At 68.5% G+C, this 19,444-nt stretch overlaps 3 protein-coding genes across 3 annotated transcripts; 1 reads left to right on the top strand and 2 right to left on the bottom strand.

Annotated features, from left to right (window-relative positions):
• Window positions 1-8: 8 nt before the first annotated feature.
• Window positions 9-10,564, top strand: LMF2 (lipase maturation factor 2). Its single transcript, XM_032688092.1, has 14 exons — window positions 9-118; window positions 1,102-1,355; window positions 2,460-2,488; window positions 3,072-3,268; window positions 4,315-4,493; window positions 5,184-5,322; window positions 5,541-5,675; window positions 5,768-5,873; window positions 6,103-6,199; window positions 6,277-6,459; window positions 7,039-7,207; window positions 8,355-8,466; window positions 8,549-8,657; window positions 9,380-10,564. The coding sequence occupies exons 1-14, from the start codon at window positions 25-27 to the stop codon at window positions 9,674-9,676; spliced, it is 2,100 nt and encodes a 699-aa protein (XP_032543983.1). The 5' UTR covers window positions 9-24; the 3' UTR covers window positions 9,677-10,564.
• Window positions 10,565-10,663: 99 nt separating this feature from the next.
• On the bottom strand, window positions 10,664-14,079 carry MIOX (myo-inositol oxygenase). The gene is made up of 10 exons (XM_032688119.1): window positions 14,008-14,079; window positions 12,892-12,954; window positions 12,471-12,551; window positions 12,025-12,187; window positions 11,877-11,944; window positions 11,676-11,785; window positions 11,506-11,573; window positions 11,227-11,276; window positions 11,004-11,116; window positions 10,664-10,899 (listed from the first exon to the last, which is right to left on the bottom strand). The coding sequence occupies exons 1-10, from the start codon at window positions 14,023-14,025 to the stop codon at window positions 10,791-10,793; spliced, it is 843 nt and encodes a 280-aa protein (XP_032544010.1). The 5' UTR covers window positions 14,026-14,079; the 3' UTR covers window positions 10,664-10,790.
• Window positions 14,080-16,584: 2,505 nt separating this feature from the next.
• On the bottom strand, window positions 16,585-19,396 carry ADM2 (adrenomedullin 2). Its single transcript, XM_032687721.1, has 2 exons — window positions 19,305-19,396; window positions 16,585-17,041 (listed from the first exon to the last, which is right to left on the bottom strand). The coding sequence occupies exons 1-2, from the start codon at window positions 19,394-19,396 to the stop codon at window positions 16,585-16,587; spliced, it is 549 nt and encodes a 182-aa protein (XP_032543612.1).
• Between the last annotated feature and the right edge of the window lie 48 nt (window positions 19,397-19,444).

Here is a 19,444-nt window from a genome sequence, read left to right as displayed (position 1 = left end):
CGCGGGGGCCTCAGGGGGGCCGCCATGGCGGAGGCGGCGCGGCCGCGGGCGCTGTTCCTGGCCGGGCTGGCCGCCGTCTATGTGGCCGCTTTCGGCTCCCTCTACGTGCAGATCCCCGGTACCGCGGGGGGAGGGACAGCCGGGGGCCGCGGGGGAGGGCCGGGCAGGGCCGGGATGGGGCTGGGGCGGTCGGGACGGGGTCGGGATGGGGCCGGGGACGTGGCCGGTGGAGCCGGGATGGGGACGGGAGAGTCGGGACAGAGCCAGGACGGAGCTGGGACGGGTCCGGTAGAACCGGGATGGAGCCGGGGCAGAACTGGGAGGAGTCCAATAGAACGGGGATAGAGCTGGAAATGGTCCAGTAGAATCGGGATGGAGCCGGGACGGGTCCGGTAGAACCGGGATAGAAGCAGGGATGGGGCCGGTGGAGGCGGAATGGAGCCGGTACAGAGCCGGGACGGGTCCAGTTGAACCGGGATAGAGCCGGGGATGGGGCAGGTAGAACTGGGATGCAGCCGGGATGGAGCTGGAACGGGGCCAGTAGAACTGGGATAGAACTGGGAGTGGGACCAGTAGAGCCGGGACGTGGCCAGTGGAGTCGGGAGTGGGACTGGTGGAGTTGGGATAAAGCTGGAACGGGGCCGGTGGAGCCGGGACAGAGCCGGGATGGGGCTGACAGACCCCCCCGGGGCTGCAGGGCCGCCCCTGCCGTCCCATTTCCCTCCCCATAACCTGATCTCTCCCTTACTGGGAAGACCAGGAATACTGGGAGCAGCTCCTCTGTCCCCTCCACCCTCCCCAGGGGTCCAGGGGGTGCTCGGGCCCCCTCTGAGCCCCCCAACTCCCCCCTGGGCCCCCCAACCCCCTGCCCACACCTCCGTCCACGTGGCCGGGCTGGATGTGGCAGCTCCTGGGCTGCACTTGGGCTCTTCCCACTGGCTCCCAGTTCCAACTGGGAAGCTGGGATGGGGACAGCCTGGAGCCCCCCAGTCAGCACATCGACGAGCTGCCGCAGGGATGAGGCCGAGGTGCTGCCTGGGGGGCTCCCGGCCGTGCTGCCCCAGTTTTCCTGGGAATGCCTGACTGCCGTTCCCATTCCAGGCCTGTACGGCAGGGAGGGGATCCTGCCGGCCCGCAGGGTGCTGCGGCTCAGCGGGAAGGGGCTGTGGGAGCAGCTCCGGGATTCCCCCACCCTGCTGTGGCTCAGCCCGCGGCTGGGGCTGGACACGGAGCAGGGCATGGAGCTGCTGTGCCTGGTGGGGATCCTGGCGTCCTTCGGAGCCCTGCTGTGCGATTCCATGCGGGATTGCCTGGTCTTCGCCCTGCTCCGGGTGCTCTACCTGTCCCTCTACCAGGTGAGGGGCTGGGGGGGTCCCTGGAGGGGGGTGGCACCGTCCTGTGAGCTCCTGGCGTGCTCAGATTCCCTCGTGGAGCTGGGGAAGGGGTTGGGAGATACAGTCGGGGAATCAGGGAATGGTTTGGGTGGGAAGGGACTTTAAATCCCACCCCAATCCAGCCCCCAGGGGCAGGGACACCTTCCACTGGCTCAGGTTGCTGCAGCCTGGCCTTGGACACTCCCAGGGATCCAGAGGGAGCCACAGCTTCTCTGGGAGATTCATTCCAGCCCCTCCCCACCCTCCCAGCCAGGAATTCCTTCCCCATATCCCATCCAACCCTGCCCTCTGGCACTGGGAAGCCATTCCCTGTGTCCTGTCCCTCTATCCCTTGTTCCAAGTCCCTCTCCAGCTCTGGGCCGTGTTGGACAGGGCTTGGAGCTACCTGGTCCAGTGGAAGGTATCCCTGCCCATGGCAGGGGTTTGGAATGGGATGGGATTTAAGGTCTCTTACCACCCAAACCATTCCATGATTCCATGAATCCTCCCTCCTGCCTCCCCGGGAGCTCCAGTGAGTCAGAGCCGGCTGCTGTGGGGGGAGGAGGAGGGTTTATCTTCCCTCTGGAACCAGGGAATTACAGAGGGATAAATCACCCGTGTTTGGCCATCCCCCCTGGGGCAGGGAATCGTCACCTCCCGGGGTGGGGGCTGTCACCCCAGGGAGCAGCTCCCACCCTTTGGAATTGTGTATCCCAGTGTGGCTCTGGCTGTTCCCGGCCCGTTCCCTCCTCACTCCCTTTTAGGGTAATGCTGGAAGCACATCCCTGGAAGCACATCCCTGGAAGCACATCCCTGCTCCTCCCCCGGGCCGGGCTGTGGGCAGGGAACACGCCCAGTGTGGAATGGCCCCCCCGGGACACCCCCCCTTCCCCCCCCTCCCGAGCATTCCCGGGCTGTGATCCCAGTGCTGCCGTTCCCACAGCTCCTTGGGATTGGCCTGGAGCCCCGTGATGGGAAAGGAGCTGGGGGGAGGACGGGAGGGGGGGGTCTGTGCTCGCCACTCTCCATGTGAGGGAGGGTCTGGGGTCAAACCTGCCCCACTCACCCCCCACTCCCTCTCCACAGGTGGGACAGGTCTTCCTGTACTTCCAGTGGTGAGTCAGACCGCCCCTTGGGCCCTCTGGGGGGGCTGTGGGGGGCTTGGAGCTGGGGGAGATTTCCTGCACCCCCCGCAGCCCCCAGGGTGGGGGGCACAGCAGGATGGGGGCTCTGGGTGCTGGGCAGGGGGCACAAGGGGGTGGGGGACTTTGGGGACCACAGTGGGGGGGCACAGCAGGACAGGGGCTCTGGTGACCAGGGCAAGGGTCATAGTGGTGTGGGGGGCTCTGGGGACCGGGATGGAGACTCTGGGGGTCAGGGATGGGGACTTGGCAGGACAGGGGCTCTGGGGACCAGGGCAAGGGGCATAGTGGTGTAGGGGGCTCTGGGGACTGGGATGGGGGTTTGGCAGGACAGGGGCTCTGGGGACCAGGGCAGGGGGTGTGGGGGGCTCTTGGGATCAGGGGGGATATGGGGGGCTCTGGGGGACAGAGCCAGGGGGCACAGTGGGACAGGGGGGCACAACGAGCTGGGGTCCCCAGCCCCATGTGTGGGGGGATCTGTCTCCCCCGAGGGGAGCAGGGCAGGCCCTGAGGGGTGTGTGGCACTGGGGGGTTCAGCTCTGTCCTCCCCCCCCAGGGACAGCCTGCTGCTGGAAACGGGGTTCCTGGCCGTGCTCGTGGCCCCCCTGCGCCTGCTGAGGGGGGGGTCCCCCTCCTGGAGACCCCACGACCCCATCACCTTCTGGGGGGTGCGGTGGCTCCTCTTCCGCCTCATGTTCGCCTCGGGGGTCGTGAAGCTGAGCAGCCGCTGCCCCACCTGGTGGGGGCTCACAGGTGAGGGGGTGGGTTTGGGGGCTCACAGGTGAGAAGGGTGGGTTTGGGGGGCTCACAGGTCAGGGGGGTGGGTTTGTGGGGGGCTCACAGGTGAGGGGGTGGGTTTGGGAGCTTACAGGTGAGGGGGTGGGTTTGGGGGCTCACAGGTGAGGGGGTGGGTTTGGGGGGCTCACAGGTCAGGGGGGCTCTCAGGTGAGGAGGGTGGGTTTGGAGGGCTCAGGTGAGGGGGACTCACAGGTGAGGAGGAGTGGGTTTGTGGGGGGCTCACAGGTCAGGGGTGGGGGTTTGGGGGCTCACAAGTGACGGGGGTGGGTTTGGGGGGCTCACAGGTAGGGGGGGCTCACAGGCAACGGGGGTGGGTTTGGGGGGCTCCAAGTTGGGGGGGCTCACAGGTGAGGGGGGTGGCTTTGCGGGGCTCACAGGTGACGGGGGTGGGTTTGGGGGAGCTCAGGTAAGAGGAGTGGGTTTGGGGGGCTCATGGGGGGGGATTGTGGAGGCTGACAGGTGAGGAGGGTGGGTTTGGGGGGCTCAGGTGAGGGGGGCTCACAGGTGAGGCGGGTTGGGTTTGGGGGGCTCACAGGTGAGGTGGGGTGGGTTTGGGGGCTCACAGGTCAGGGGGGCTCACAGATGAGGAGGAGTGGGTTTGGGGGAGCTCACAAGTGAGGGGAGTGGGTTTGGGGTTTCACAGGTCAAGGGGGCTCACAGGTCAGGGAGGTGGGTTTGGGGGCTCACAGGTGGTGGGGGTGGGTTTGGGGGGCTCAGGTGAGGGAGTCTCAGAGGTGAGGCGGGGTGGGTTTGGGGGGCTCACAGGTCAGGAGGGCTCACAGGTCAGGGAGGTGGGTTTGTGGAGGGCTCACAGGTGAGGGGGTGGATTTGGGGGCTCACACATGAGGGGCTGCAGGTCTGGGGGGGCACAGCCGTGCCCCCACACTCGAGGGGATGGCAGCCCCTGCCCCAGGCCGTGCCCCCCGGGCAGCCCTGTGCTCTGGGGAGCTGGGCCCTGCTCCGTGGGGGCCGCCCCCGCCCTGAGCCCCCCGTGCCCCCAGCGCTGACGTACCACTACGAGACGCAGTGCATCCCCACGCCGGGGGCCTGGCTCGCCCACCAGCTGCCCGTGTGGTTCCAGAAGCTCAGCGTGGTGGCCACCTACGTCATCGAGGTGGCCGTGCCCGTGCTCTTCTTCGCGCCCCTGCGCCACCTGCGCCTCTTCGCCTTCTACTGCCAGGTGGGGAGGGGGCACGGAGGGACCCCCGGGGTGGGGGGGCACAGAGGGGCTCACCGGGGCTCGGGGTGGGCTCCTGGCTGTGGGGGTGCTGGGAGAGGGGGTGGTTGTGCCACTGATGGTGGAGGGGGTGGTGCCCAGTGCCCTCTGCTCTCCAGCCCCATGACCCCCTCAGCTCTGTGACCCCCGGGACCCCCTTATGCCACACCTCGTGCTGGGGGGTCCTGGGAGGGCTCCCCAGGGGCTGGGGGGTGGCTCCTCGCTCTGTGGGCACTGGGGCATGGGGTGGCCATGGTGCTGCTGGTGGTGTTGGGGTGCCCAGTGTCCTCTGCCCCCCAGCCCTGTGACCCCCTTGAGCCCCCCCTCATGCAGGGGTGTCTCCAGGGGGACTCCCCTCGGGCAGGGGGTTGGCTCCTCACTCTGTGGGCACTGGGACAGGGGGTGGCTGTGCTGCTGCTGGAGGGGTGTCCAGTGTCCTCTACCCTCTGTCTCCATGACCCCCCAACCCCCCTCTCATGCTGGGGGGTGCCCAGGGGGTCTCCCCAGAGGCTGGGGGTCAGCTCCTCACTCTGCTGTCACTGGGAGATGGGATGGTGGTGCTGGTGGTGCTGGTGGGGTGCCCAGTTTTCTTTGCCCCCCCAGCCGTGCCCCCCCAGCCCTGTGACCCCCCACCCTGTCCCTGCTCCCCCCCAGGTCCTGCTGCAGGTGCTCATCATCCTCACGGGTAACTACAACTTCTTCAATGCCCTCACCATCGTCCTGACCTTCTCCCTGCTGGATGAGGAGCACGTGGGGCGCTGGCTGGGGCGCCCCAAGAAGCGGCAGGGCAGCGGTGAGACCCCCAGGACCCCTGGTTGGGGGGGGCAGGTCGTTTCTGGGGTGGGGAGGGGACAGGGGACAGGTGATGTTGTGGCTCCACTGTGGGAGCTGCTGCCAGCACAGCCCCTCCCCACCCCCAGGGTGGGGGGCTGCGACCATGGGAGACCCTGGGAGGGCTCCAGGGGGTTGGGGGGGTTCCCAACCCAACTCTGAGCCCCCCAACCCTCCCAGCCTGGCCCCCCAGCCTGGGCTCTGTGCTGGCCACGCTGCTGGAGCTCAACACCTACGGGCTCCTGCTCTACTGGACCGTGCAGTACTTCGGCCTGGAGATCAACTGGGACAAGAAGCTGCTGGACTCTAAAGTGGGTACGTCCAGGGGGGGCTACTGACCCCTCAGCCCCCACCCTGGGGGGCTGGAGAAGCCCCTCCCTGATGCCACAGCTTTCCCTTGGCTCCAGCCTTCACCTACCACGAGTTCACGACGTGGCTGCGGACGGTGACGCTGCCGCTGGTGGGGGTGGCCTTCCTGTCCCTGTCCTGGGAGATCCTGCTGGCCATGTACCGGTGGGTGTCAGGGTGCCCTGAGGGTGTGGGGGACCCCTGGGTGCTGGGGGAACTGTGGGGTGGCTCTAGGAGCTGGAAAGGAGGTGATGCAGCTCCGGGAGTTGGGAGTGTTGGAGCAGTCAAGCACAGCATGGGGGAGGCTCTGAACCCCTCAGCTCACAGCTGGAACCCCCCCAGACTGGGGGGTGGTGCCTCTTGGTCCCCTTAATGCCCCATTTCTCCCCCCCAGCTGTGCCTGTGTCCGTGGATGCTTCTGGAAGCTCTGGGCCACCCTCCAGTGGGCCATCATGGCCACGGCCACCGTCAGCTTGTTTGCCGTCAGCCTGGTGAGGGGTCGGGGGGGTCGGGGGGCTCCGGGGGACCCCCCCGGGCCACGGTGACAGACCCCTCCTGCCCCTGCCAGGTGCCCTTCACCTACATCGAGCACGAGTCCAACGGGAAGCTGTGGCCTGGCATCCACCGGCTGTTCGGGGCGGTGGAGCGGTTCCAGGTGGTGAATTCCTACGGGCTGTTCCGCAGGATGACAGGGGTCGGGGGGCGGCCCGAGGTGGTGCTGGAGGGCAGCTACGACGGGCACAGCTGGACGGTGAGTGCGGGGCGGGCACGGGGTCGGGGTGGGCATGGGGGTGGGAGCCAAACCGTCCCCCAGCACTGCCAAGGCCAGCGCTGACCCGTGTCCCCAAGTGCCACATCCACAGGGCTTTTCAATCCCTCCAGGAATGGTGACCCCACCGCTGCCTTGGGCAGCCCCTTCCCATGTCTGACAGTCCCTTCCGGGAAGGAATGTTCCCAATATCCAACCTAAACCTCCCCTGGCACAGTTTGAGGCCGTTTCCTCTTGTCCTGTCACTTGTTTCCTGGTTTTAGAGCCACCCCCAGGTCCTTTTCCTGCCGGGCGGTTTTCCTACCACTCTTTCCCACATTCCCCCATTTCCCCCTGGAATGCTGCCCGGGGCTGTGAGGTGTCCCTGTCACAGAATCCCGGGATGTTTGGATGGGAAAGGACCTTACAGACCACCCAGTTCCACCCCGTGCCGTGGGCCACCTTCCCCTGGAAGCTTCCCACTGGCTCATTCCCCTCTGGAGCCCCCAGGGTGGGCACTGGTGACCCTCGGGGTGGGTAGGGGGGCTCCAGATCCCGATGCCAGCCGCTCCCATCCCGCAGGAGATCGAGTTCATGTACAAGCCCGGGAACGTGAGCGCGGCGCCGGCCGTGGTGGCCCCACACCAGCCCCGCCTGGACTGGCAGCTCTGGTTCGCTGCCCTGGGGCACCACCACAGCAGCCCCTGGTTCAGCGCCCTGGTGCTGCGGCTGCTGCAGGGCCAGCGTGACGGTGAGGGCAAGGGGGGCACGGGGGGCACAGGGCGGGGGGCTCGGGGGGCTCTGGGGACGGATCGGGGTGTCCCCGTGGCGGTCGGGGTGTCCTCACGGTGGGCTGTGGTGTTGTCCCCCTGCAGCACTTCGGGGTGTGTCCCTGCGGTGGTTTGGGATGTCCCCCCGCAGCAGCAGTTTGGGGTGTCCCTGTGGCAGTTTGGGGTGTCCCTGTGGCAGTTTTGGGTGTCCCCACAGTGATTTTGTGTGTCCCAGCAGTTTTGGGTGTCCCAGCAGTTTTGGGTGTCCCTGCAGTAGTTTGGGGGGTCCCTGTGGCAGTTTGGGATGTCCCTGTGGCAGTTTGGGGTGTCCCTGTGGCAGTTTGGGGTATTGCTGCAGTGGTTTTGGGTGTCCCAGCAGTTTGGGGTGTCCCTGTAGCAGTTTGGGGTGTTGCTGCAGGGTTTTGTGTGTCCCAGCAGTTTGGGGTGTCCCTGTGGCAGTTTTGGGTATCCCAGCAGTTTGGGGTGTCCCTGTGGCAGTTTTGGGTGTTCCCACAGTAGTTTTGAGTGTCCCTGCAGTGGTTTAGGGTGTCCCTGTGGCAGTTTGGGTTGTCCCCACAGTGGTTTTGGGTGTCCCTGCAGTAGTTTGGGGTGTTGCTGCAGTGGTTTTGGGTATCCCAGCAGTTTGGGGTGTCCCTGTGGCAGTTTTGGGTATCCCAGCAGTTTGGGGTGTCCCTGTGGCAGTTTTGGGTATCCCAGCAGTTTGGGGTGTCCCTGTGGCAGTTTTGGGTGTTCCCACAGTAGTTTTGGCTGTCCCTGTAGTGGTTTAGGGTGTCCCTGTGGCAGTTGGGTTGTCCCTGTGGCAGTTTGGGGTGTCCCCACAGTGGTTTTCAGTGTCCCAGCGGTTTGGATTGTCCCTACAGTGGTTTTCAGTGTCCCTCCAGTAGTTTGGGGTGTTGCTGCAGTGATTTTGGGTGTCCCAGCAGTTTGGGGTGTCTCTGTGGCAGTTTGGGGTGTCCCTGCAGTTTGTTGGGGCATCCCCTGACAGAATTTCAGGGTGTCCCCATGGAGGTTCGGAGTTGTCTCTCTTTTGGTTTGGGGGGTCCCTGTGGTGGTTTGGGGTGTCCCCCTGCAGCAGTTTCGGGTGCCAGCGTTTTGGTTGCCCGGCAGTGATCCGGCTGGTGCAGGTGGACGAGTCCCGGTACCCGTTCAGCGCCCGCCCGCCCACCTTCCTGCGGGCCCAGCTCTACAAGTACTGGTTCACGGGCCCCTCGGAGGGCAGGTGAGCGGGGACGGGGCCCCCTGCACCCCAAACCCCCGCCGGGGGTGGGATGTGGGGGCTCAGCTGAGCTGCCCCTCCCCAGCCCGGGCCCAGCGCCATGGTGGCGGCGGCAGCACGTCCAGGAGTTCTTCCCCACCGTGTCCCTGGGAGACCCCACGCTGGAGAGCCTGCTCAGCCAGCACGGCCTCAAGGTGGGTGTGGGGGGCCTTGAACCCCCTCCCTGGGCCCTGACCCCCTTCCTTCCATGCTGCTGATCCCCCTGCCTTGATCCTGAACCCCCTCCCTCGGCTCTACCCTCCTCCCTGGGCCCTGCCCCCCTTCCTTCCATGCCCCTGATCCCCCTGCCTTGATCCTGAACCCCATTTCTGGGCCCTGAACCCCCTCCCTTCAACACCCCCAATCCCCCTTCCCTGGCCCCTTAGCTCCCTCCCTGGCCCCTGACCCCCTTCTTTCATCCCCCCACCTGGCCCCTGACCCCCCTACTTCACCCTTGACCCCCCTTCCTGGCCCCTGAGCCCCCTTTCTCACCCCTGATGCCCCTGCCTTACTCCTGACCTTCTCCATGGCCCCTGATCCCCCTTCCCTCACCTTCCCAGGCTCCCAACCTCCCATCCCTCATCTCTCACTCTCTCCCTGACCCCAACTCCCCTTCCCCTTCCCCCCTCTGCCCTCCCCATCTCTTCCCTTGCCCCTGACACCCCTTGACTTCCTTCCCTCACCCCCAACACCCTTCCCTAACCTTGATCCCCCTCCTTGGCCCCTGACCCCCCCTTCCCTCACCCCTGACCTCCTCCCATCCCCTTCCCTCACCCCCAACCGCTCTCCCTCACCCCTGACCCCCCTACCTCCCTCCCTGCCCCCTTCCCTGCCCCCTTCCCACATTCCCTGGCGCTGACCCCCCGTCTCCCGGCAGGACAAGCCCCCGCTGCGGCGCCGGTCGGAGGCGGCCCTGCCGTGGCTCCTGGGCTGGGTTCGGGGCCTGGCCCGGCCCTTCTCGGGCCCCGCCGTGCTCTGGACCCTCTACCTGGTGGCCGCCACCGTGGGGGTGCTGCGGGCCCTGGGCCCCCGGGCACGGGGGGGGGCCCCCCCTGCCCGCCACAAGGCCCGGGGGGAGCGGGGGGAGCGCAACGGGGTGCGGGGAGAGGGGCGGGGCCGGGCGGGGGGCGAGGGCCACGGGGAGGGGCGGCCCGGCCCCAAGAAGAAGAAGTAGTGCCCGCAGCCCCCTGCCCGTGTGCCAGCCCCGGGGGGGGCCTGGGTGGGGAGCTCAGTTGGGCCCCACCCCGGGGGGCTCCCGGTGTTCCCCCCCCAGTGCCTTCAGCACGGTGTGGCCATGCGGGGGGGACCCTCCCCACTGCCTTGGGGACCCCTCCCTGCGGCCTGGGGACCACTGGGGACCCTTCCCCACTGCCCAGGGAGCCCTTGGGGACCCCTCCCTGCGGCCTGGGGACCACTGGGGACCCCTCCCCACTGCCCAGGGACCCCTTGGGGACTCCTCCCTGCGGCCTGGGGACCACTGGGGACCCCTCCCCACTGCCCAGGGACCCCTTGGGGACCCCTCCCTGCGGCCTGGGGACCGCTGGGGACCCCTCCCCACTGCCCAGGGACCCCTTGGGGACCCCTCCCTGTGGTTTGGGGACCGCTGGGGACCCCTCCCCGTTGCCCAGGGATCTCTTGGAGACCCCCCCCTGCTGCTTGGGGAGCACTCCCTGCAGCCCAGGGACTGCCGGGGACCCCTCCCCACTGCCCAGGAAGCCCTTGGGGACCCCTCCCCACAGCCTGGGGAGCGCTGGGGACCCCTCCCCACTGCTTGGGAACCCCTCTGGGCTCCACGAGGGCAGGGGGGTTCGATGGGGCTGGGGGTGCTCAGCACAGATGGGGGGCTCCTTGCCAGCAGGATGGAGCAGGTTGGGCAGTGCCAACCCTCCTCCTTACCCTGCCCAACCCCTCAGGTCCCCCCCGGGCAGTTTGGGGTGGCTGCCCCCCGTGCCCCCCACCCCGGTGGGCTCTGCCCATCCCACGCTTCCCCCCCCGGCTCAGCCCCAGGCTCAGAGGTCCAGAGGTTTCCTATAATTTTCTAAATAAAGCCTTTGACATTCCAGCCCCACGGCTCTCCTGGGATTTGGGGGGGCTCCTGTCCTGCCCCCCCCATGCCTGGGGTGACCCCCTGTGAGAGGGGAGAGGTGACTGGCCCGGGGGGTGCGGCACAAGCAGGTTTATTGTGGAGCCCCCACAGTGGGGTCTGGGGGAGGTGCTGGGTGCTGCTGCGGGTGAGGGGCCCGGTGGGGTCCCAGCGGGGTGGAGGGTGGTCCTGGCAGGTGTGGGGGTCACCAGCAGAGCTGCCCCGGGCAGTACTTGTCGATGAGCGACTGGTAGTACCCGCGGAGCTGCTGCACGTCGGGCAGGTCCTCCTGCTTGGTGTACAGGTCGAACTTGCTGTGGGAGCACAAGGGGGGGTCAGGCCGGGGGTGCACCATCCCCCCCACCTCCCAGAGCCCCGGGGGGCTCAGCTGAGCCTCCAGTGCCCCCCGGGCACGCACTTGAGCTCCCGGACCCAGGGCAGCATCCTCCGGTCCTCCTCGGAGCAGAGGTGCCCGTAGTCCCCGTGCGCGTGCCAGGGGTAGAAGGAGTGGAAGCGAATCATGTAGAAGGCCTGGGGGGGGATAGGGACGTGCCAGCTGGGTTTGGGGGGCCCCACCCCGCACCCCCGAACCCCCACGGGGGGTCCCTTGTCCCCCCACGTGCCCCCTGGTCTGAGCTCACCTCCTTGGGCAGGGCGAACTTGTTGAACTTCATCACTTGGTACATGTACTCTGGGGAGGGGGCAGCGTGTGGGGAGGGGCTGGACCCCCACCGGGGGGGCACCCCGAGAGGGGCAGCCCCCCCTGAAAGCCACAGCTTCCCCCGGGGAGCTGCAGCCCCCACCCCACGGCAAAGGGGGCAGTGTGGGGGGCAGCACGGCCCCCCTGGGGGGTCAGTGCCCCGTTTGGGGGTGGGGGCCCCTTCCCCGAGGAGGGGACGCCTCCGGCCCCCCCGACTCACCATCGTGGCCCCAGGACATGAGCACGTTCTCCAGCCCACAGCCAGGTTGGTACATCCCACACTCGGTGCTGGGGATGGAGTGGGGTGGGGGGTGAGGGGCTGGACCCCCCCTCTGGACCCCAGCCGGGCCCTGGGGTGCAGCCCCCACCCCCAGCACCCCCCGGGCTCACCTGTAGCGGGGGTCCTTGGTGTCGGGGTTGTCGTGGAAGGTGGAGTCCCCATAGACCACCGAGCTCTGCACCTTGCAGCCCACCGGGAAGGTGTCCCCCACCACCGCCCACTGCGGGGGGGCACGGGGGTCACAGCGGCCCCCGGAGGGTTCCCCCAACGCGGGGGGCTCCCCCGTGCCCCCTCCCCACCATCCCACTCACCTGGGGCTCCCCGAAGAGCACCAGCACCTTCCCCAGGTCGTGCAGGAGCCCCACGAGGTGGAACCAGTCTGGAGGTGAGTGGGGTCGTCACCCCCCGGGACGGGACCCTGCGGGGGTGGGAGGGGACAGAGGGGGGGGGTGGCCGTACCTTTGTCGGGGTGTGCCCGGCGGATCCCCTCGGCCGTCTGGAAGGCGTGGAAGGAGTTGGGGAAATCCACGTCGGGGTCCGACTCGTCCACCAGCTGGTCCAGCAGCTCCAGCGCCTCCATCACGCTCATCCTCCGCAGGGAGCACGGCCCGTACTGGGCTCTCTGGGGACACCCGGCTTTGGGGACACCGAGGCACCCCCCGGGGCCCCCCGTGGGGCTGGGGGTGTGGGTGCCCCTCAGTACCCCCCCCCCAAAAGGGCTGGGATGGGGCACCGGGGCTGGATTTGGGGTGCAGGGTGGGAGGGCTGTGACACCCCCCTGCTGTGGGGACCCCAGGGGCGACAGGCCGGCCCTGGGGGGACAGGGTGACCCTCGGGGGGACACAGGGTGATCGAGGGGACACAGGGTGAGCGGGGGTGACACAAGGTGAGCAGGGGGCTCCCACCTTCCTGCGGACGAAGTCCACGGTCTGGTGTGTGTGCATGAGCAGGTACGTGTGGTACACGCGGTCGATCAGCTTCCCCTCCTGTGGGGCAGCAGGGGAGGCACGGGGGGGTCAGGGGGGTCCGGGGAGCAGGGGGAGCTCCCCAGTGTCCCCCCAGCCCAGCCTGGCATGGCAGAGACCCCCAGGGCTCTCCCAGCTGCTCCCAGCCCAGGGTGGGACCCCCAGTGTGACCACTGGGGACAGACGGAGACACAGGGACTCACTGTGGGACCCCTGGCACCCACGGGACCCCCAGCACTCACCTCACACCATAGGACCCCCAGGACCCTTATGCAGGCCCCCCCTGACACCCCACCCGGTTTTGGGCCCCCCCCTGAGCCCCCCTCCCCACGTGGGGTCCCCTGGGACCCCCCAAACTCACCGTGTAGTTCCTGAACTCGGACTTGTCCTTGCCGGGTTTGGGCTCCTCAGAGGGGTCAGGGCCCTGAGGGGTGACAGGGGGGGCTCAGGGGTCCTGTCCTGTCCCCCAGCCAGGGACAGGGGACAGGCAGAGGGGACTCAGGGGTCCCATCCTGCCCTCTGGCTTCAGCACCGTGGGACAGGACAAGGGGTCAGGGACCGGCGGTCAGGGACAAGGGGACAGCGGCGCCAAGGGAAGACCTGGACACACGGGGTCACCTGGTGCTGTGCGGGGTCACAGGGTCACACGGTGTCACACAGTGTCACACAGTGTCACACAGTGTCACACAGTGTCACAGACCATCAGAGTCACAGTGTCCCACAAAATCACCCATTGTCACACACTGTCACACACATTGTCACACATTGTCTCACACTATCACACCCATTGTCACCCATTGTCACCCATTGTCACACGCTGTCACACACTGTCACACACACACATTGTCACACAGTCAAACACTGTCACATTGTCACACACTCTCACGGTGTCCCACACTGTCACACACTGTTCCCCCAAGGCACAGAGGGGACCCAGGGGTGCTGCCCCTGATCCCGAGGTGGGTCCCAGCCCAGGGTGCCACTGGGTGGGGGCAGCAGCTCTGGACCCTGTGGGGGTCCCTGCACAGCCCCAGGGGTGCTGCTGGACCCCCCCAGACCCTGCAGCCCCCCAGGGCTGGCACTGACCCCCCACCATTGCCTGGTGGGGAGAGAGCAGCTCCCCGTGGTTGTGGGATCCCCCTCCCGCTGGGGGGTCACCATTGGGCTGGGACCCCCTCAGGGTGGTGTCCCCTGGGTGTGGTCCCCCATGGCACTGGGACCCCCTCAGGGTGGTGTCCCCACGGGGCAGGTCCCTCATGGGGTGACACCACCACTGCAGGGAGGATGTCGCTGAGGGGTCTCCTCTGCCCCCCAGATTTGGGGTGACACAGGTAGGTCTGTCCCACCCCTAAATGTGGGGTGACACACTGTGTCTGCCCCCCAGGTTTGGGGTGCTGGGGCTGACCCCAAATGTGGGGTGACACAGCCGTGCCTGCCCCCCAGGTAAGTGGCCCCGGCCCCCCCTGCCCGCACTCACCTCCTGGAGGCTCCTCATGGTGCCTCGGGGGGGCTCACAAGCTGCTGGGCGGCCGCGGGACCCCCGGTTTTGTGCTGGGGGGCGGCGCGGGGGGGCCCCACCCGGCCCGGCGGGGACAATCGGTGACCAGTTAACCCGCCCCGGTTAATGTTTGACCCCGCGCCCGGCTGGGGGGCTGCGGCTCCCGGGGGGGGGGGGGCTGGGGGACCCCCGGCCCGGCCCCGAGCTGGGGACACCCTCCCCGACATGGGGACCCCCGGGCTGGGCCCCCCCGGCCCCGCTGCCCGCGGTGACCCCTCGGTGGGGGCACAGAGTGACCTCCGGGGACACGGGGAGCAGAACCGGCCCCGGGGCCAAGGGGCACTTGGGGGGGGACTGGGGGGCACAGGGGGGGGGCAGCGGCCTGATGTGGCACCCACCACGTGGCCACGGGGACCCCGAGTGCCCGAGGGGGCATCGCGGGGGGCGGGCAGGGGCGTGACAGGGCACGGACACGGCCGGGCACGGGAGTGTCCCCTCCGGGGCCCGCACGTGTGCGCGGGGGTGACACGCACACGTGTGCGGGAGGGTGTTGCTGTCCCCGCTGTCCCCACGCCTGTCCCCCGCGGGGGTGACACGCACACGTGTGCGGGAGGGTGTTGCTGTTCCCGCTGTCCCCACGCCTGTCCCCCGCGGGGGTGACACGCACACGTGTGCCGGAGGGTGTTGCTGTTCCCGCTGTCCCCACGCCTGTCCCCGCACCCCTGCGGGTGCCGTCACCCTCGTCCATCGCCCTCCGTCCCCAGGACCCACCCCTGGCCACGGCAGCCCCTCGCCCCCCGCCCGCCCCCCGTGCCCGATCCCCCCGGGAACACCGCGCTCCATTCCAGGCTCCTCCTCACTCGCTTTATTCCACACAGACCAGGATTCCCGGCGGGAAGCAGCGACGCTCCGCGATGCGCGACACGATCGGGTCAGGCACCCGCCGGGCACCCGGGGGAGGGGGCGAGGGGGTGACGGTCCCCACGCGCCCCTCGGGTCCCCCCCTGCCCCTTCGCTGGAGCCTCCTGGGACACCCGTGGGAACGACGTGGCTCCAGGTGGCACCCGTGGGGTCCTGTCCTGGGGCCTCCCGTGACACCGAGGGGATCCTGTGACACCCGTGGAATGGGTACAGCTCCAGGTGACCCCCCCGTCCCAGGAACCTCATGAGACACCCTGTTCCAGACCCCCCCCCGTGGCACCCCTGGCCCAGGGACATCCTGGGAAATCCATGGGACACCCCATCCCGCCCTGGGAAGGAGGAGAGGGGGACCCAGGGCAGCACCCCTGGGTGTCACCCACACACCCACCCGGGGCTGCTGAGGGCTGGGGGCTCCAGGGAATAGGGGTGCTCTGGGGGATTGGGATGGTCCTGGAGGATTGGGGTGTTCCTGAGGGATTAGGGGTGCTTGGGGGGGACTGGAGTTCTCCCAGGGAATTGGGGTGTTCCTGAGGGATTAGAGGTGCTTGGGGGGGACTGGGGTGCTCCTGGGGATTGGGTTGCTCTAAGGGGCCAGGTGTGCTCTGTAGTGGGGTTGGGGTGCTCTGTGGTGGGGCTGGGAGTGCTCCTGGGGGGCTGGGGTGCTCCTGGGGGGCTGGCCAAGTTGCTCCCAGGATGGGGCTTTGGGACGGTGACCTGGGGTCACACGTCCCTGTCCCACCAGGCCACAGGGTGCCACTGGGCCCCTGGGGTGACACCAGCACTGCAGGGTGACAGAGATACCCGGGGTTCCCTCATGTCCATGGGCCTCCCCCCCGTGCCAGCACCCACTGAGCCCGTGGGGACACGATGTGTCACCAGCAGGACAGGGGGTGTCCCCGAGGGTGAGCCAGGGGACCGGGGGGGGGGACAGGGCAGGGACAGGAGCAGCCGTCTCACCCTGGGCAGGCCCGGGGAACCGGGGGGAGGACAAGGGGTGCTGGGGGTGCCCTGGGGGTGTCACGGGAGTGCTCTGGGGGTGTCACGGGGGGTGTGTCCGTGCGTGCCGTGGCAGGCACTGGATTGCTGAGTCAGCGGGACCGCGGCCGGGGGGAGCGTGGCCGGGGGGTCTTGCACAAGGCGCCGGCGCTGCTGCGCTCAGCGGGATCCCCGGTGGCCCTTGGACCCGCCCCGGATGGACCGGCCACTGCCAGACACCGCGGGTCACCACGGGCCACCACCAGGGGCCACCCTGAGCCACCAAGAGTCACTACGGGCCACCACCAGTCACCGTGGGCCACTGCTGGTCACTGTGGGCCACGGCTGGCCACCACAGGTGACCTTGGTCACCACGGGCCACCATCACTCAGCGATGGGCCACCTCGGGCCACCGCCAGCTCCTGCGGGGCATCACAGCCCACCATGGACCACCGCTGGCCACCATCTCCCAGCCCCGGGTCCTCTCTTCTCCCTGGGGTCTGCTCAGGAGGTTCTCAAGGCAGGAGCCCCCCGAGGACCCCCCCAGCCCCCGGCGTGGCCTCGGGCGGCCGGTGCGGAGGAGCCCAGCCGCGTGTGCCCGTGGAAGCGCTTTAGTGGGTGCCGCGGGGCAGGGCGGGGGGCGCGGGGCCCCCTCCCCGCTCAGCCGTAGCTGTGGGGGCTGTTGGGGTTCATGGGGGACGAGTCCCGGCGCCCCGACTGGCCCCGCAGCTGCCACAGGCGGTGGCTCAGGTTCTGCACCTGGCACGTGCCCAGCACGCAGCCCACCCGCACCGGGTGCCCCCCGGTGTGCCGCCGGGGCCGGGGGTCCCGCCGTCGGTCGTGCCGCAGGAGGAGGCGCTGGACGCGCCACGGGGGCCGCCGGCGGGCGAGCAGTCTGTGCCGGGGGGCCGGGAGGGCACCGCGCCGGGGGGCGACCCACTGGCCGTGCCGGGGGGCCGGGGGTCGGTGCCGAGGGTTCGGGGGTCGGTGCCGAGGGTCCGGGGGTCGGTGCCGCGGGGTCCTGACGGGCGGCGGCAGCAGCGCGTGGGGCTCGGGGCCAGGGGGGTCCCCGAGAAGAGAAGGGAAAAGCTCCGGGGGTCTCCGGGCCGGCGAGTCCCTGCAAGAGAGAAGGGGCAGCGTCGTCGGGGGGGCAGCGCTGTGGCACCCGGGGAGGGGGGGGTGGCACCGGGACAGAGCGGGAGAACGGCGGGGACGCGGGGGCACCGCGTGTGCCCGGGGCTGCCAGAGGAGGAGGAGGAGGAGGAGGAAAAGGAGGAGGAGGCGGCAGCCAGGGCAGGGGAGCCGATACCTGCAGCCACACACGTACTGCCAGCGCGGGCACACGCGTGTGCCAACACACGCACTCTGTAACCACACACACACACACGTGTGTGCCAACACACACACGCACCGTAACCACACACACACACTGTGTAACCCCCCCCCACACACACACATCCCAGCACTCGCACACTCCATAACCCCACACACCCTCCTGCCCCCCCCATTTGCCACCCACCCCGTTCCCACGGCCTCTGCCCCAGCGCCCACGTGCCCCGACTGTGGCACCCACGCCTGTGCTCCGGGCACCCACGCGGGGCTCTGGCCTCAGGGCACCCCCACGGCGGCTCAGAGCCCCCCTCACCCCTGCAGTACCCCTGTGCCTGAGTGCCCCCCCTTGCTGGCACCCTCTTGCCCTCATACCTCAGTGCCCCCTCCTAAGGCCCCTCTTGCCTCAGTGCCCTGCTCCTGGGGGTCCCCGAGCCTCAGGGGACCCCATCCCCACCCCACACCACCCCACAGCCTTTGTGGGGGTCGGGGTCCCCCCGGTCCCACCCTCATCCGTTGCCCTGGCAGGGCCCCCCCTCCCAGGAACTGGCAGATCCCTCGGGAGCAGCCGGGGATCCCCAGGGCGCCGGGATCAGCCCAGACCCGCCCCTGGAGCAGCGGCAGGAACACACATGTACAGCGGGCACACACACACACACACGTACAGCATGTACACACACACGTACAGAGTGCACACACACACACATGTACAGCGTGCACACACACACACATGTACAGCATGCACACATGCATGTACAGCGTGCACACACACACACATACAGAGAGCACACACACACACACACACATATACAGCAGGCACACACACGCATGTACAGCATGCACACACACATACACGTACAGAGTGCACACACACACGTACAGTGTGCACACACACACATGCATACACATACACACACGCATACACACACATAGTGTGCACACACACACAAACATACACACATACACACACGTACAGTGTGCACACATGCACACATACACACACACATGCACACACACACGTACAGAGTGCGCACACACATGCACACACACACACACATACACACACACACACACGTACAGAGTGCACATACACACACACATACACACATACAGTGTGCACACACATACACACACACGCACACACATGTACAGTGTGCACACACACACACACACATGTACAGTGTGTGCACACACACACACACATGTACAGTGTGCGCACACACACACACACACACATGTACAGTGTGCACACACACACACACACACACACATGAGGGGGTTCTGTCCCAACCCGAGGTGCCCCTTTAGCCAGGGGGTCCCATCACCCCATGACCCCCTCCCCGGGCCCCCCCAGACTGGCACAGGCAGCCCTCGAGCTCTGCCCCGATCTCCATCTCTGTCCCAATTCTCAGTCACCCCTCCCACCCGCACCCCCAGACGTCCCGTGGCCCCGGTGCCCCCAGCCCGCAGCCCCCATCGCGGGGCTCCAGGACCCTGCTGCCCCTCCCGCCCCCATGTCCCTCGGTCCCCGCGGGCAGGGGTGGGGGCCCGGCAGGAGACGGTGCCCGGGGGACCCCCAGACTCCCCCCCCGGGCAGCAGCGGGGGCGGCGGCAGACGGGGAGGGTGCGGGGCTGGCTCCGGGGCAGGGGGTGCGGGGCCGACCCGGGCAGGGGTGCGGGAGGCGGGTGCGGGTGCAGGGAGGGTGCGGGAAAGGGAAAGGGGGGGCAGTCGCCCCGGGCAGGGTGCGGGCAGGGGACACGGACCCGTTCCGGGCAGGGGGTGCGGGCAGGGTGCTGGCAAGGATGCGGGCAGGGGGTGCGGGCAGGTGTCCGGGCAGGGGGTTCGAACAACAGGCAGGAGTTCGGGCAGGGCTTCGGGCAGGGGATACAGGTGGGCAGGGGTCCGGGCAGGGGGTCGAGCGGGGGGCGCGGGCAAGGGTTTCAAGCAGGGGTCCGCGGAGGGGGTGTGGGCGGGCGGGGGGTTCGATCAGAGGATCGGGCATGGGGTTCAGGCAGGGGATTCGGGCAGGGGGTCGGGCAGGGTCCCTCACCTGAGGGGCGGCAGGGCCCGGCCGCGGGGCAGCTCCAGCAGACACAGCGCGAAGCTGACGCAACCCAGCGCCAGCGGGGCCGGGGCTCGCATGGCCCCACGGGCCGCGACGGGGCGGCGGCGGCTGCGGGAGAGACGGGG

The sequence above is a fragment of the Chiroxiphia lanceolata genome, chromosome 5 (assembly GCF_009829145.1).
Source record: "Chiroxiphia lanceolata isolate bChiLan1 chromosome 5, bChiLan1.pri, whole genome shotgun sequence".
Lineage (NCBI taxonomy): Eukaryota > Metazoa > Chordata > Aves > Passeriformes > Pipridae > Chiroxiphia > Chiroxiphia lanceolata.
Note: the sequence above shows the minus strand (reverse complement) of the source record. Positions and strands in the feature narration are given on the sequence as shown.

What these genes read in the sequence shown, in the direction of transcription:
- ADM2 (XM_032687721.1), bottom strand. Translation starts at nt 19,396, where the DNA reads ATGCGAGCCCCGGCCCCGCTGGCGCTGGGTTGCGTCAGCTTCGCGCTG. An exon ending in CGGGCCCTGCCGCCCCTCAG is followed by an intron (nt 17,042 to 19,304) that starts GTGAGGGACCCT and finishes TCTCTCTTGCAG; the next exon opens with GGACTCGCCGGCCCGGAGAC.
- LMF2 (XM_032688092.1), top strand. Translation starts at nt 25, where the DNA reads ATGGCGGAGGCGGCGCGGCCGCGGGCGCTGTTCCTGGCCGGGCTGGCC. An exon ending in GCTGCAGGGCCAGCGTGACG is followed by an intron (nt 7,208 to 8,354) that starts GTGAGGGCAAGG and finishes GTTGCCCGGCAG; the next exon opens with TGATCCGGCTGGTGCAGGTG. An exon ending in TCAGCCAGCACGGCCTCAAG is followed by an intron (nt 8,658 to 9,379) that starts GTGGGTGTGGGG and finishes GTCTCCCGGCAG; the next exon opens with GACAAGCCCCCGCTGCGGCG.
- MIOX (XM_032688119.1), bottom strand. An exon ending in TGCTCTTCGGGGAGCCCCAG is followed by an intron (nt 11,786 to 11,876) that starts GTGAGTGGGATG and finishes GCCCCCCCGCAG; the next exon opens with TGGGCGGTGGTGGGGGACAC. An exon ending in ACCAAGGACCCCCGCTACAG is followed by an intron (nt 11,574 to 11,675) that starts GTGAGCCCGGGG and finishes CTCCATCCCCAG; the next exon opens with CACCGAGTGTGGGATGTACC.